Source organism: Teleopsis dalmanni, chromosome 2 (assembly GCF_002237135.1).
Source record: "Teleopsis dalmanni isolate 2A chromosome 2, ASM223713v2, whole genome shotgun sequence".
NCBI lineage: Eukaryota > Metazoa > Arthropoda > Insecta > Diptera > Diopsidae > Teleopsis > Teleopsis dalmanni.
The window spans coordinates 145,454,009-145,471,210 of record NC_051847.1 but is presented as its reverse complement, the minus strand read 5'-3'; the positions used below and the strand labels follow the sequence as shown (position 1 = coordinate 145,471,210).

Sequence of the window (17,202 nt, the reverse complement as noted above, 5' to 3'; positions counted from 1 at the left end):
TGTGTTCTGCTGTCCTCTTCTTCGTAACAAAACCTGAAGCCATCGTCTCTTGTACACCGCACTGTCCAGTGAGAAACCCTGTGACAAGTTGAATGTACTAATGTTGGGGCCACTTGAGGTGTGCGTAGTGCTAGGAATGCTGATTTGCTGCCAGAGAAAATGTGAATGTTTCTCCTCGTGATGGGTTTCTCTTTATATTCGCTTAGACATAGTGCATGTACTTGATGAGTTTTCTTGACTCATACTGGCAAATATTTCCTCCTATGATTTAACCCCATATACTCTCGCCCCACTCCTCCTTTCTTTTGAAGCCATCCGTTTACCACAGATGGTATTCTCCAACGAATAGAGGTATGTTCCATCCCAATTATACCTGTCTGGTATTAGTACTAGGAACTTTTGGTGAAAGTTAAATTCATGTGAGCAAATATGGTGATGTTTAGTTTTTCCTCTCTTTGCATTTTACCTAAAGGAAGTTTTCGAATGAACTTGTTGATCGAGAATTAGTCAACTGTAGCTTGGCTATAAAAGTTATTGCTTCCCTTTTGTATAATAATGTAATAATAGTATTAATATGTTTAGGGGAACCAAAATGCAACCAACCTCAAGGACTGATGTCAGGGTGGTTTTCATCGCTTCACTTATCATGTTGCAGGCTAATCTCTGTAGCTTTCATAGCTTATCTCTCACTGACTTTTGCTGAGCTTTCTTTAACCAGATGGATGATCCTTAAGTAATAATTGGTCTAGCAATAGATGTGTACATCCAGAAGCTATAAGTTCATATAACTTTATACTTTATTGTTTGAATATTTTATTTTTAATTAGTATTAAACTTTGCATATCAGAACTTGTTAAGATACAATTCTTAAAATATTATTTTACTGATATATGCTTCAAGTTTGTCTTTATAGCAGTCAAATTCTTGAATTCTTAAGCCTATCGTCATGGTAGCTAAAGTAGCTCTTGAAACATAGAAAAAAGTTTCATCGCTTTTTCTACTATAGATAATCTTTTTTACTTAATATTGTAGAACAAGATAATGTATGATCACGAAACGATCTACCCCATAGAACAAAGAGTGGAAAAATATTTTGAAATTAATTAATATAAGTTCTGCAATAAAGTTTTTATCGCTCCAACAAATTTTATCGTTTAATTGGCTTAATCTTATTATTGAGGACATTTACTATAAAATCAAAAAATTAGGACTGAACGCTTGGTTCATACGTGATTGTGAGATATTTCATAACGACAGTTAATCGTGTTATCGTGTTATATGATGGTTTTTATTACTAATATTAAGTAAAATCTCAATTTATGTTATTGATACTTAACATAATTACTAATTTTTACAAGTAACTAATTATTGAATATCTGTGATATAGTGGCACTCCTTTTGATAACTAAAATTAGATATTCACATTGATGAAAAAAATATACTAAATCTTAAGTTCAACAAAAATTTCCAACAGACAATCTGATGCGTTGCCAAAAAATATTTTTTTTTAAATTTGAAAATAGTTTTGTGCGTGCCGAAAAAATGACTATGACTTTAAGTTTCGAACATAAAAAACATTAAAATTCTTTTATAAAAGAATGTGTGGAATTCATAATAAATTTTTGAAAATTAACTCAAAAAGAAAATTTAAGGCCTAAACAACAAAAAAATACATTCAATGAATGATTAGACTCATCAGGCAGACCACTGTACAGTGTGATTGCCAAGAATCAAAGTCTTGACAGTTTGATGATGATCAGACATGGCATGAGTCAATATAAAAATGTGTGTGGTCAGCAAATGAAGAAAAAAAAGAAAATATAAAAAATAAATAAAATAATGAACTGATTTATAAACAATATAGTTTATAAACGTTTATAGAACATGAGTTAATTGCACATCCATACAATTTTATATACATGGTTTTTACATATTGTACACTGCTATCTGCATTTCCTTAGTATTTCCCAGTTCAATTGCTTTAACGCAAAGCAATGCGGTGATTTCTATTTAAAATAAATATATATTTTTTTAAAATATATATAAAGCAAGAATCTTATCAAAATTTATTTAGACTTATGCGATTAATTCAGCTGAAGATGTTCAACAGTTTAAAACGGTACGCGAAGGCATTCATAATGAATTAAAGATATGGAACGGAATTTGTTAAAATAAAATTATTTAAAAATTTCAATCAAGAATATTTTATTTGAATGAAATATGGAAAAAGTTAAAATTTTGTGTAAAATTACTGCAACATCTACATAATATCTTTAAATATATTAAAAAAAAATAAGAAAATAAATTATAACATAAAATTAAATATTTTTAAGTTTAATTAATGCAAGAAATCCTGACACCCAAACCCAACACGCAAAAAGTATTAAAATAATTTTAACACTGCAAACTTCACACATCATATGGAAAACTATTTCTAAGATACTTAGAAATCCGTGCTCTCTCGCATTTAATAATTCAAGTCACAACATATTTTTCAACTGATATTTTTTCAGCAATTTTAAGATAATAAAAAAAAATAGAAACTACAGCAATTTTAATAAAACATTTTATTCATAATTTGCTATGTGTTCGTGTGTTTATATCTGTATTGATTTTGTATCTGTATCTTCGCTAGCAGAAAAAATTCTATAAAACTAACAAACTCTTTTCGAGCATTTGTGATTCTTTGCGTTGTTGTCGTACGTACATCATTTATCTGGTGTCTTTAGAGCGGCAATTTGATCGATCGATTGATCCAAGTTATTGTATCTTGACGCATATCAAGATTTTTGTGTATCCAGCAGTTACTGGCATAAACTTGTATCTAATATATGCCTTCATACCGAGGATATGTTAGAGGCATTATTTTAGACATTTTTTTTATTGATAATTTTTTCGCTTGGAAATTTAAAAAAAAGTCAAAAAAAATTAACTGAAAAATAACTCAAGTTTGGTGCAAAGCAAACATCGATCATCGATCTTTGACTGTTCAATAGTTTTAGTATGCATTCAACCGTGGCGTGGTACGTTTAAAAAGTAATTCAACTTTCGCAATACTTTCAAGTGGAAATTGGAGCACGTCTTTAAATTTTTGAAAATTTAATTGTTAAATACAAAGTTAAATCTATACAACAATATTGGTAATAAACCGAAATTAAGTTGTTGAAAACCGGATATTAATACAGTGCTTTATCATTTAAATGGGATTTTAATCTAAAAATTTAATTGTTTCATAAATAACTTAAAAAAGTTCACATAATTGTCAATCAAAATATATAAAGCTTATCAAGTGCGTCAATTAAAATTTAAACTGGATTATTTAGATTGCTGGAAGATACAAGCAGACAAAATGAAATTTTTTTTATTGTTTCTTGCGTGTAAGTGATTTTTTATTACTTTTTTACCTTAATTTAAAAATATTTAAAACAATTAAAATTATTAGTTTTAAAAAATTGAACATTTCTGAACCAAAATCATCTGCATAACTTACATTTTGCCATATTTAGGCTTGCAATAACGTTATTTTTTAAATTTTGTAATAGTATTTATAAAATATTATATTTAAATGTACATATATTCCAAATATATTAAATATTGTTTTTTTAATACACTTGTTTAATAAAATTAAAATTGCGATTATAAACTTGTGAATTATAAAAAAGTATTTAAATCTGAAGTAAATTTTAGATGTATAGACAAATAATACAAATAAAATGATAACTAAAGTAATAAAATTAAACATAATTTTAAATTAAGTACTTTTAAAAATTTAGTTTACATACCTAAACACATTGTTATAGCTCAAGGACCGAAAGTAATAGTTATAATAGTTAGAAGTTGTCTCAACTCATATTTAAGTATATAGTTATCATTCTAACAACTTTCATCCCTAATATTATACATGCTTTTTATATATGAGCGCTTTAAAATGAAACTCAATAAATAATAATTAAATTTGCTTTATATTACATTCAACAAAAATAATTATTATTATCTGCCTTTCATTTTTTTTTACGCAGAAATAACTCTTACAGTCTGCTTTTTATTTTTAAACGTACAAATAACAATTATTTTTGCCTTATAAATATTAATATCAAAAATAACTCTTATTTTTGAATATAAAATATAACTCACATTGGCCTGCCGAATATTTCTAAAAACAAAAATATAAAATGCATTTTTCATGTAAGGTAGTTGTTTTTGTAATTTCATACAAAACACACATTCATAACTTGAATAAAGTAGTAATTTAAAATTATCCTTCCAAACAGCCAAACTGTTAGGCGTAAGCCTCATGTTGGGAGCTTTTGGTCTAAATTGATTACACTAGCCACTAGTGCTTCGTATTTATAATTTCTTAACGAAATTAAACAAAATAATAATTAAAAGTATGCAGTTACTTTATGGCAATGACTATAAATAATTAAATATATATTTTTATTTATATATTTTTATTCATATATTTTTATCATTTCATATTTTTAATTATTTATTTATTATTTTGTTTTCATGTGCACTATGAAAACTTATCTGCGAACTTGTAAACTTGAACTATACTGTTGTATTTGCTCTACAAATAGCATTACTTGTAGTGTCATTTTAGGGGAATACATTCTTTCTCAATGTATAAAACAATATATTGTATATTAGCCATTTTATGTGCAAAGATGGATTTATTATACATGGATTCTGCAAAGAAAAAAAATATTTAACCCGTATAGTTCTACATTTATAGATTTGTAAGTACATGTTCCAATAACATTGTTCAAAAACTTAATAAGTATGAACCAGTTGACAAATACAATCCTGTAATTATGCTTAAAGTCTCTCTTATAACTTTATCCACAAAAACGTCTATATTATTAATTACGACACTGATCTTTTGTTAACTTTCTAATATATTTCAAGATTTACTTAAAGGCGTGGATTCTTCTGCATTCCTAATATTCGAATAAATTGTAGGCTAACATATATATTTACAGCATTATATTATAACATTATAGGCTAACATATATATTTGTAAAAATTTATAAATTTTAAAATCCATTTCAATATATATAAGAACAAATTATGGTTTAATTCCGCAATTTATATGAATTAGCAATTTTATTCATGCACTTATATATACTTAAGTTGATTATTACAAAACTGCTATAGTGCTTTATAAATGGTCTGATAAACAGGGTAATGAATTGCGTAAATCTCTGAAAGGTTTCGATTAAGTAGTTTGAGGATGCTCTTAACAATTAATTTGGTTCGCCGTTTTCTTTATATGGAACCGCAATGTTCAATTATGGTAAAAAGTTACAGATTGTAGTTCAAAACTGATTTAAGTCAGAACTTGTGGAAATTTGAAACAAATATTTCTATTAATGTTAATTTATTGATACAGAGTAACATAAGAGTTACTTAAATTATTATATAGGCAATAACTTTAATAAAAAGCTTGATAAATGCATATTTTCACGTAAGATGTAAGAAATTTGTAAGTGTATCATGAATTTTTTTGCAATCCTTCTCATGTTGCCTTAAAGAAGAAAACCTGGAGTAGTTTGATTAGGTGGTTATTATAGTGGAAACTGCATTGCGAACATCATAAAATTTACTATTGTAATGCAAAAAGTTTCCAGCCGTCATCCTAAAAAACTAAACCATTCGATCTGCAATGCTATGTGACTCTTTAGTGGGGAAGCTTCAAGTTTATAATAAATTAATAAAAAATTCACCTTACTCGTTTTTAGGTATAAAATAAAGTAGAAACCAAAATTTTTAATTTTTGTTAAGATGCTTTTATATAATACCTAGCTTAAAGTGAATGTTAAATTACCTACATTGTTACCCGCTAACAGACTGTAAAAGTAAAATAAATAATAATAAGAAGTATCGAGAAATAAAAATCAAATTAATATGTAATGCATTTGTAAGGAGAGAATTTAAAAATATTAAATATAAATAAACCTTTAAGAACATACTCAAGTGATCTCATTGATTAAGCAACCTACAATGCTTCAAATGAAATACTCTTCTTACAATTGAAATAATTACAAGGTTCAATTAACTAATCACTCTTTACTAATCTTAAATAACGTGTACGACTAATTTAGTAAACAACATTTTCAAAGAATTGAGATTATGACATTATTTTACAATGAATGAAGTCTGCTAAGAATTATCACCCAGTACATGCGTCAACCGAGCTTTACTCTATAGCTGTAACTAAAATTTTTTTTTATGTTTTTTAATATTCGATAAATTCCCACAGAATTATGTGAATCATCTAGTAAAACAATTTTATTATAATTCAAAACAAAGATTTTATTTTCTTTGATAAACAATTTTAAAAATTTTTATAATATTGTATAAAAGATGAATGAAGAGATTAAGTGTATGTAATATTAATTCCTACAATGTAAATATAAACTTTAAAAACAATAAAAAAAATTAATTTTCACATATAATAAAATAAATTAAAAAAATATTTTTTTTCGATTTGATAACTCATATGTTAAATATGGTTAACTAATTTAATAAATATTTATTTATTTTTTTATAAAATTTAGAGGGTTTCGAATAGCAAAGAAAAAAAAGAACAAAAAAATGTAGTTAATTTATTGAAATTTTGTTGACCACACAACACTGTTTCGAGTATTGCAAGTACTCATCATGATTGGTCTTAGGAAATAATAATTTGTTTAGACGCCAAGTGCCAGGCTTAGAAGTCTTGCCTGTCAAATTAGAAGCGATAACTAATCGTGTTTTACCACAAGTGGTCAAGGCGGCACAAACTTTCCGTGCTCAAGTTCCAAGTTTTTTTGTCACTTTTTTATTTATTTAGTGACATTAACCAAAGCAATGGTATCATAACGGTTCATTACTTGAGCTCACTTTAGTGCACAAGGCTGCTATTTCAACTTAGCCTGATCACCGAAGTTTTTAAGGATAACAAAGGTAATATTATTAAAATCGAAACCGATAGGAGCATTTTAATATGTAGACATACTGCTGTTACTTGACTACTACAATAATACAAATTTCAAGACAACTATCTGAGAATTGAAGATTATAAATATTCAATTGATTTTAAGTTTCAAAATAATATATATATTAAAATTTTATTCCTATATCGTCTCTGCAGAGAATTATTTGCATTAAAAATAACATACAAGCGTTCATATCAAGAATTTCAAAATGTCATTTCATATATTAAAAATTTTTTCATAAAAGTGATAATTAGAATTAATGTAAACTATGTTTTAACAACATAATAAGCATATTTCGTTTACATGAATCTAGAATTTTTACTACAGTAGAAAATCTACCACACGATCCCACAGTTCCCATCTATATAATTTATTGAGGTGTGGACATGGTGAATAGTATAAATCAATAAATCTTATAAATCAATAATAGAACTAAATAAAAATATTTTTTAATAGGTTTTGTTTAATCTAAACTATAAATGATGATAGTATCTTCACCTTCATTTTCACCTTCACAGATGATAATATTTGGCATGTAATCGTATTTTCTTTAAAATTTTTTGAATATATAATTTTTGTTGAATAATTATACGGAATAAGGATTATAATTCATTTTACCTCTTCCAAAATGATATAAATAAAGGATAAAACATATATCCTGAAATAAAAGATATGTTTTTTGGGGTGATGTTTTTTATTTACGTGTAAATCTTTAATGATCGCCTGCATCATCTCCAAGTGCTTTTCATAAAGTGATTATATACGTTTGCGCAATAGGAAAAACAAGTAACGGATCACAGTTTGGGATTTTAAATAATAATTGCAGTAAAGATAAAAATTATGAAACATTTAAAAATATTAGAAACATCTTTTTAATAATATAAAATAAATGGTAATTTTCATTAAAAGTTAATATTGAAGCTACTTACAATCCACCTTCATATTTATATTCGTTCTTTTATATAGTAGGTAATTACTACTATTATATCTTGGATAATGATTTCTTCATTATTTAAAAAAAAAATTATATAAGGTAATACAATTTTCTATATATCTTCTAAAATATCTTTCTATATAGATTATGACTGGCACATAATGTGTATATTAAAAAGGAATAAACTATATGAAAAATATACATATGTATGCATATTTATTTGCAAAAAATTTAAAACACTAACGATTAACTTAAAAGTTTTTAAATGACAACTGGACTGAATTGAACAAAAACCGCAATACTCTTCCATGTATGGATAATTAAGTATGCCGCACAAACATAAAGATATATAATACGCATTATTCAGTGTCGAATGACCTTTATTCTTATAAATCTGCTATCATTAAGTCCAATCAGACTTATCCATATATTGTCACTTAACTTTTTCAAAACTCATTTATTCTTAAGTTTATAAGAATTTTTGTGTTAATTTTTATGTTGACTACCAAATGATGAATTCTATATTTTTAGAAGCTTTAATAAAGCTTTAATTAATTAAGATTTTTCAGTAAAATGAAATGCTTTTTCGAGCCTAGAAAATATGATATATACAAATCTACTTTAGTTTCTGGCGAGTTGATTTTGATTGAGTCGAAGTATGTTCGTTGTTTCTGGTTAAATAAAAGTAGTTGAAGCAGTTCCAAAACAAAAAAGAGTTGTCGTAACAATAATACAATTAAAAAATATAATAAAAACTTAACAAAAATAGTTCATTGTTTTTACATAAATATCTTGTTGAAAACATGTTAGTTATTTAACAGTCTTATTTTAGTTTTAGAACCTAAACCACAAGAATTATAGTCAATAGCATATTTGAAGATTTCGTACCTTGGACTTATAAGTTATGCCGCTCCTAAATAAATAAACAATATGCAAAAATATTTTAATAATGCAAAAGACCATATAAAAGAATAAACAAAATAATATCAAATATTTGCATTTCATATCATAATTAACGGATTTCATTAAATTTTCTTCTATGCTTATAGAACAAAACTCATGATTATTTTCAAATGCACCTTATTTGGAAATAAGCTAAAGTTTTTAAGCATAATAGGCAAATAAATGTTAAATCAACTACTTCTCATATCCAACTGATTTAGTACCGTACAAATCTTACCCTTGCGGAATGCGTTTACCGATAAAAGAAAGGCCATCCAAAAAACTTGTAAGGACATCCTGAAACACATCGCTACCACGCTAGGAAGAATGATCTCATTCGACAGGTTTATAGACTAGAGGTCGGTAAAAATATAAATTATAATTTTTTTTGTATAAACGTGTGTGTGTATTAAGAAAATGCTCAGTTACATTGAAAAATTTCTTATTCATAAACAATACTACTCCGTAAGTAGTTGAGCTCATTAATAAAATCAGAACAAAAAACAATATTTATATATCAAAACCTATTACAGAGTAAAAACTATATGTTTATGAAAAAAAAAATATGTAATCCACATAACTTAAGAAATTTCACCCTCACACCCTCATTTATTTTCCTAGCACTTTTGAAATGAATAAATATGAAATGACAATTACGCATCTATTAAAATAAAATATATTAAAATATTTATTTTAACTTAAGCTGACTCAACATTCAATCAAAAACATTTTAAAATAAATAAAATAGTGCCATAATAGTTTTCAATAATCATGTTTGGAATTTTATTAATATTTTTCTCTGTCCGATTCATATTAATCTTATTAAAGCACATAAATTGTGTAGCGCATACGCATACTAAAGTTGAATGGATGGATCTACATTCAACAACAGACTGAGTATATATCAGGCTTTCAGGCATTAAAAGTGAACAAGTAAATGATCGGTTCGTTTTTTGTTTGCACGATTGACGCCAATTGGTCTAGCGTGTATCTGCTCGGGGCGAACGAAATTGTCTGCTGAATATAAATTAAAATTTTATAACGTATAAAAATAATAATGTGATCACTAGAGAATACACATAAATTTATGTTTATATTGATATATATAAATCACATACTTTATCGCTGCCGTAGTACATTTTTCGCATATCAATTAAATTTTTTCTGATTTTTTTTAATGGTTTCTATTAAATTTTTTCAAATTTTTTTTTTTGATTTTTGAGATACTTATGTTTATGTATTTTTGTTTATAGAAATCGCATCTGCCGATTAAATGTTAAATATTTTATGCTATTGGATTTGTAGTTATTGGGTGCGCGTGTTACAAATAATTCATTTAGCACATTTCGCACATCTATACTTTTTGTTAAGTAAAAAACGATTTCTAAGTTAAAAATTATATAAAATATTTTAAAATATTTCATTTTTTGAAAAATAAATTAATATTACTTTTTGCGTTTTAAATGAAAATATTTATTATTCTTATTCTGTCTTCAATAGGGTAATGAACTACAATTTTCAAATATTTTTAAAAAATTTTTTTCAATATTTGCAAATGCTTTTAGTATAACTCTTAGAGAAGAAGTAGCTATGAAATACAAAATAATTTATAAACTTATTAAGGTGTGTACTATATATAATTATACAGTATAGTGAAATATAACGCTTAACACAAAACGAATATCAAAAATCGTTATACCTAGAAATATGAATAAAATACCCCAGTGCTGATTAATATAAAATAGCTATAAATTATAATATAAAAATTATTATAGTTTTAACAATGCTATTAAGTATCTTAAGTCACATTATGAGGCGATACTTATTCATTTATACATATAAATATATATTAAATATTAATCAAACTAAATATTTGATGTGGCATTTGTAGTATTTATAAATGTGTTTAGAATCAAAAAATTAGAAATAAAAAACTGCAAAGTCGTTGTTTTTATGCGACAAATATATACATTTTAAATTATGGATTTCTAAAGAAAATAGACTCAATTTGTAGTCTGTTTTAAGAATTTTAAGTATAGTTTGTAAAATATTTCCTAAATTTATTACCAAAATTTTTTTATGTTTGGTTATATAAAAATTAATTCGTCTATTTAATGAAAAATAAATATTATTTGTGTTAGTAATAAAGTCTTCTTTACACTGGTGTGATCTTTATTTAATTCCAATCTATGCTTAAATTATTATATATATACAGAAATTTAATTACAAATAAAAACTGTTCGTTTTTACATGCACTTGTAGCTAGTCGATAAAGAAATGTCGTAATAATGTAATAATAAAGAAATATAATAAATTCATTTTGATCTTAAGAACTGCTAATAATTTTCAGTATTGTATATCAAAGAATTTTTTATAAAATCAAAAATATATTTTCATAGTAATGCGTTTGCATCACATTAACTATACTCGAAATAGCAATTCTTTTAAATATTTCTAAATCTTGTATACGAAATGAATTTCGTGTCTGTGCAATGGTATGGTATAGTGTATGTTAATAGGACCCTGTTAAAAATTGTTTAAAAACTACAAAAAATTATTTCATATATTATTCTATTTTATGTAATGTATTTGAAATACTTATTTTATTTATGTATATGTATTATTTACAGTGGCTATTTACGCCTGCACTTTGGTACATTCGCAACCTCATGGAGACCCAAACTTAAAATGTCAATTTAATTGTGATGTACAGGACTTTAAGCCAGTATGTTGCACAAATGATGCTGGAGAAACAAAAACCTTTACCAACTTATGCATTATGAAAATTGAAAACTGTCTTCGACAACAATGTAAGTTCAGATAGTATTGAACTCTTCACCTTATGAGTTATTGTTTGTGTTTTGTTTATTTATAGTTTTCCAGAAGACGGCCGATGGCGAATGTCCCTAGATGCTAACAATATAATGAATTTAAAATCATATGCATTCAATATACATTAATAAATGTAATTTAAATATATGTGTATAAATATATATATATATATTTAAATATATAATAATATACAATTGTGAATACATTTATCACTTAAAAATTACTTTTATGTTAAAAATAGTTACGAAAAAATTTTAATTAATTTACAAATTATTTAATTAGTTTTGGCATAGAAAAACAAAAATACTTAAAATGCCATATAAGAAAGTCCTTAAAAAATTTGTGTGGTATTTGTGTGATATTCTTAAGATTTGATTTATAACAATAAAGCTGAATAAATGATATACTAAATTAGAAAACAAAAGTCTCTTTTATACGCACTCACATTTTGGCATTGACTTTTAACTCAAGCAAGTATTAAATTCCTTATCAATTATTGTTTCGGGTTGATATGAGCAATAGGAACAAACTCTACAGATACACATTCGAAAACCATTGGAGGTTTTTTTGCTTAGTTATTTTTTATAACTATGACATCATTTATATATTGTTTTCATAATAATTAATTGATTTAAAAATACATGCGCGTCTTTTAAAACTCGAACGGAAGAGTTCAAATTAATTCTATTATTTAGAAGAATCGCAACAATAGTAAATTTTTATCAATTGCCTATTTATCAATTATTGATTCGAAGAATCATATTTTATTTGTTATGAAAAAGTTCTAGTTAGTTCTAGATATAAATAATAAATTTAAAAAAATTCAGAAACAAAAGCAAAACAATATTCGAATCTTTAGTTGTAATGTTAGATAAATATTATCACTGTAAATTATTTGTAAGAAGATTAAGTAAACTGACTATGCTAAAAATTCAACTTATTGTTTAATAAATATATTCTTAAAGTTTATCAGTTATATAGATAAAAACTTAGGACGTGTGTGAATTAGGCTAAGTTGATGCTGAACCAAATGGGAAATTTTTTGGGATTTTTTTGTATCGACACATCACTACATTATCGGCACAACTTAGAATTTCCCTCATTTAGAACGCAACTTAGCCTAACTCGCACACGTCCTTACAGATTAACAACAAATCGGTGCTTCGAGATTGATTACCAGCTAATATATCATATGACATATAATATTCAGTACTAAATTACCTGGTTAATGGAACCTTTTTCCATTAAAATAAAAGAGAAAGAGAGTGAAAAAAGTTTGGGAACTTTTTTTTATCTTCAGTTCAAATTTCTTTTGGATATAATGTATAATCTCACATTCCTATAAGTCATTAGTAATGACAAACTGTATATTACATTTTCAACAGACTTCGTTTTTGTCCCTTACGTTTAAATGGATGTATTCATTCATTTAGTATAACATTAATTTGATACTAATAAATATAAAGGAATATTTGTAATCGTCAAATGTTTTAATGGTAATTCGTCTTTTATTAATAATATATAGTAGACTGCACTTAAATCTTATTATTTAATATTGAAGTGCTGCTTATTGTTTTAGTGACTTGGGATGTGAGCTTATTATGTAGCATTACTATTCCAGAGTAAATTTGCAGTTACATGCGGTGTTTTACTTTATTAATTTTTTGGTACTATGTATAGGTAATAGACGAGTCCCTATGCTCCACTTGGAGAGAAGGACAGCAGTAAGTAAATAATTAATAGGTAAATGTAAGCAATAACATTTTTAATACAACTTTGTCAAAGAACACTGCCAACTCCTCATGATTTTTGCTTGGCAATATTTTCGGCGTTACCAGAATATTATTTGAAATGAGTTCTTTAATGGTAATAAATATTATTTCCTTTAAAATAACCTATCAAATAAAATTAGAAATGCCAAATTTTTAAAAAAATAGGAATTATTGCTTGAATTCGTCAATATCTCTAAGTATGACCCCAGTTGCTGAAAATAAATAGTAAAGTCTTAAATTTGTAAAAATAATAGGTTTTGAATCAAAAAAATCATGTCATTTTAGTAATCAAAATCTTAATAAAAGTCATCTTAATAAAATAAGGAAAACGCATGGACTTAGAATCTATGAGTATTAAAGATCAAACAAGTATTGACAACTAGCGGTAAAAATTTATGTATATCGGTCATTCTTTTACTAACCGGACGTATTTTGGCAAAAAATGACCTCATGACGATTTGCTTAAAAAATTTTCATGAACTCCTTTCATGAAATAAGAAAACCCGTGTATCGGGAATAAATTTTATAATTTTTTTCTTAGGAAAGACGGATCCACGGGATTTGAGAATTGGCATTGTGGACACATTTTCAAATGGTTATATTTCAGGCTTTATAAATGGTAGGAACCTGAAATTTACTGCGTTTTAAAGATAATTGATTAAACTTTTAAGAAATTGTTTAAACAATTAAAACTATTTATATTTAAGTATTAATATTAACCGTTAAATTTCAAAAAATATTTTCTCAAAACACATCCCTAGAATTTTCATTTTTTATATTTTATTTAGAGTCAGTTTTAAATTTTTCTGCGAAATAACAATTTTCCAGATGGCATTACTTTTTGAAATATTTTAATATTTTTTTTCCCATTGAATGAATTTTCAAAGAATATACTACAAATATTCTTATATAACATTTTTGATTTCGATTAGTAATAAAATTCTACAAGAAACCCAAAAATTTTAGACCGATATTGTCTTTTAATAATTAATTTATCCTTCACATCACACCAAACACATACACACGATTTTTCAGTTCAAGAAAAAAAAATTTGTTACACAAATTTTTCCCTTTTACTTGTTATTCAGATTAATCAATAAATTCTAATTAAAAAAATTGATTTGTCAGGCGTCCTACACGTTATTCATACGCACCATAATACCACGAAATAAATTATTACGGTCACGACTTAACGGTACAAAATGCATAATTACTGTTGCTAAAAATCTTGCTTTAGAAAAAGGAATCTTAGAAGACACAAATCCAAAAACTTATCCATTGCTAATAAAACAAGTAACCGATGCGGTTTCAAACTTTTTCAAATATGATAAAAACAGTCAAATAATGCCTGGGAACATTTATATATAAAAAAATTATTCCTTCTATTTGTCTATATATACATTTCCCAATATTTATATAATTAAATAATTATATAATAAATAACCAATATAAATAATTCTTATTTATATTGGTAAACTATTTAAAATATTCTGAATGTATTAATTATTGGGCCAACACTGGCTGTACTGGAATGCCAGATCAATCCATGACATAGATGGAGCAAGCTACTAAACTCTCTGTCTGTTTCCAAAAATAAGTTTTACATTTGTTGTCCACCAATGGTGGATCTACCATATGTTAAGCTGATAAGAACAGATACTACATCTTAGCCATACGGCCGGAAAGCGATACCTTTTAGTTATTTTTGTTGTAATATCATACAAATATAATTTTCACTTAATAAGAATTATAAATTAAATAGTCCACGAAAAATTTTTTACATATATTAATAAAATAATTCTCAATCAGTTTTCATAATTATTTTAATGAGACTTACGCAAATATATTGATATTATTGACTCTAACTCTTCCTCAATTGTCGAATGAATCTTTCGCCTTTTACTAAAGATTTCCGTGGGGGTAGAGTAATGTTGAGTACATAGTAATTTTTTGTTATGCCTAGCTCAAAAAGCCGGGCAGATAAATAATGCATTCAATATTCTGTAATATATATTTTCTATTCAGGGTTTGAAATTGCAATTATTTTTGACTTCGAAAATAAAACAAGCAAAATAATTGGAAATAGTAAAAATAATTTCAAACCCTGGTATATACATAAAACACATAGTACAAAACACGATATATCTATATATACTTAAAAAAAATTAAATATGTACTTAAATTAAAATTTAGATAAAAAAATGTTTATAAATAAAATATTTAAATTACGAATTACGAAACTGAAATCAATTTATATCACACCCTGTAGTTGCAAAGATTTATAAAAAATATTTTGCATACTTTTCAGATATTTTTTTAAAAACAATTTTAAACTTTTCTGTATTCCTGAAAGCATATCTATTATAATAGATTAAAATCGTTCACCAAAAAAATATTTTTAAATTTTAATATATAAAAAATTTAAAAACTTATAATTTCGAAATGATTAACGCATTTAAGAATATAATAATATTTATGAATAATTTATTTATGAATTTCCATAGTCCATAATTTCAAGTACTGTTAGCAAAATGGGTTAAATTATATGAGAGCTTCAATGATTCAAAATATAAAAAATGCTTGACCCTGACAAAGGACAACATTTGTTCAATTAGTTATTTTTATATATTTTAAGTTAGTTGCACTGTAGGTGAAATGCGAATGGGATTTATATATCTCCAATAAACTCTTATATGAATTCTTATTTTTTCAACTTAAAAATTTTTTTTCAAACCTAAAATTTTACAAAAACATATAATTGTTTTTGTTAGCAGTTTATCAAAAATCAATATAGGTAAATAAATATTTATTTATATATATAGAAAATAATATTATTTATTAGATAATATAATAACATAGTATTTTTTATAATGAAAAAGTTCTTAAGTTTAATGTTATTCTGGGTTTTTAATAAAACAGTAGCACAATGAGCCTATAGGCTTAAGTGGATCCCCTTGGGTTCGCCAGTATAACCTAACCAAACCTAATCTAATGTTATTCGCAACAATGTTGTTTTTACTATGTTGTACTGGTGTTTAATTTTACCTTCTGTTCTTTGTTCTCGCCTTCTCTCTTCTTATTTCTAGCAATAAAATTTGGCTATCCACAACTTCCACATGATGGTTACTTCCAAACCAGAACAAAGAGCGTATAATAAGATCACGAATTTATCAGAGCGATCGGAGTAGAATATCATATTCTCTTGTAAATATTTTTTATATAAAATTAAAATAAAAATATAAATAAAATAAAATAAAATAAAATAATTTGCAAATATTTTTCAAATAAAAAAACTTCACATATATTTAAAAAAATATTTACTTCAAGTTAACCGCAGTGATAAGGATATTTTCAATTAAATTTATTGACATGAAGATTTTTTGATTATGATAGCTCTATGAACATGAGTCTTTAAACCTTCAATCCTTTGTTTAACATGTGTTAAATTATGTGAACTTAATAACGGCAAGACATATGAACAGAAGATGCAAGCTGATTACTGTTAAAATTTGGATTAATTTACAAAAAAATGTTACGATATATCGAATAGTTTAGTTGAATTCGATGAAACACAATAAAACTAAAATATAAAATTAAAGTAATAAAAACTAGTTTTTACTCTAGATGAAATTTACGAATTTTGCGTAATTTGATATATTTAAACTTATTTTTTGAGAAAACTTTGTTATTAAAATATTTGCAGTGGTAGTACATTTTTTGAAATCAGTAGAATCAGTAGAAG

The 17,202-nt window shown here is 25.5% G+C and overlaps 1 protein-coding gene and 2 non-coding genes across 3 annotated transcripts; 2 read left to right on the top strand and 1 right to left on the bottom strand.

The window, feature by feature from the left end:
- Nucleotides 1-2,309: 2,309 nt before the first annotated feature.
- On the top strand, nucleotides 2,310-11,832 carry LOC119682191 (turripeptide Gsg9.2-like). Its single transcript, XM_038095556.1, has 3 exons — nucleotides 2,310-3,377; nucleotides 11,487-11,666; nucleotides 11,732-11,832. Exons 1-3 carry the CDS (start codon nucleotides 3,350-3,352, stop codon nucleotides 11,764-11,766), a joined length of 243 nt encoding a protein of 80 aa, XP_037951484.1. The 5' UTR covers nucleotides 2,310-3,349; the 3' UTR covers nucleotides 11,767-11,832.
- A 3,129-nt stretch (nucleotides 11,833-14,961) lies between these two features.
- LOC119686548 lies at nucleotides 14,962-15,150 on the bottom strand. Its single transcript, XR_005252969.1, has one exon. It is a non-coding gene; the product is annotated as a U2 spliceosomal RNA (small nuclear RNA).
- A 166-nt stretch (nucleotides 15,151-15,316) lies between these two features.
- On the top strand, nucleotides 15,317-15,436 carry LOC119686606. Its single transcript, XR_005253010.1, has one exon. It is a non-coding gene; the product is annotated as a U5 spliceosomal RNA (small nuclear RNA).
- Nucleotides 15,437-17,202: the final 1,766 nt, after the last annotated feature.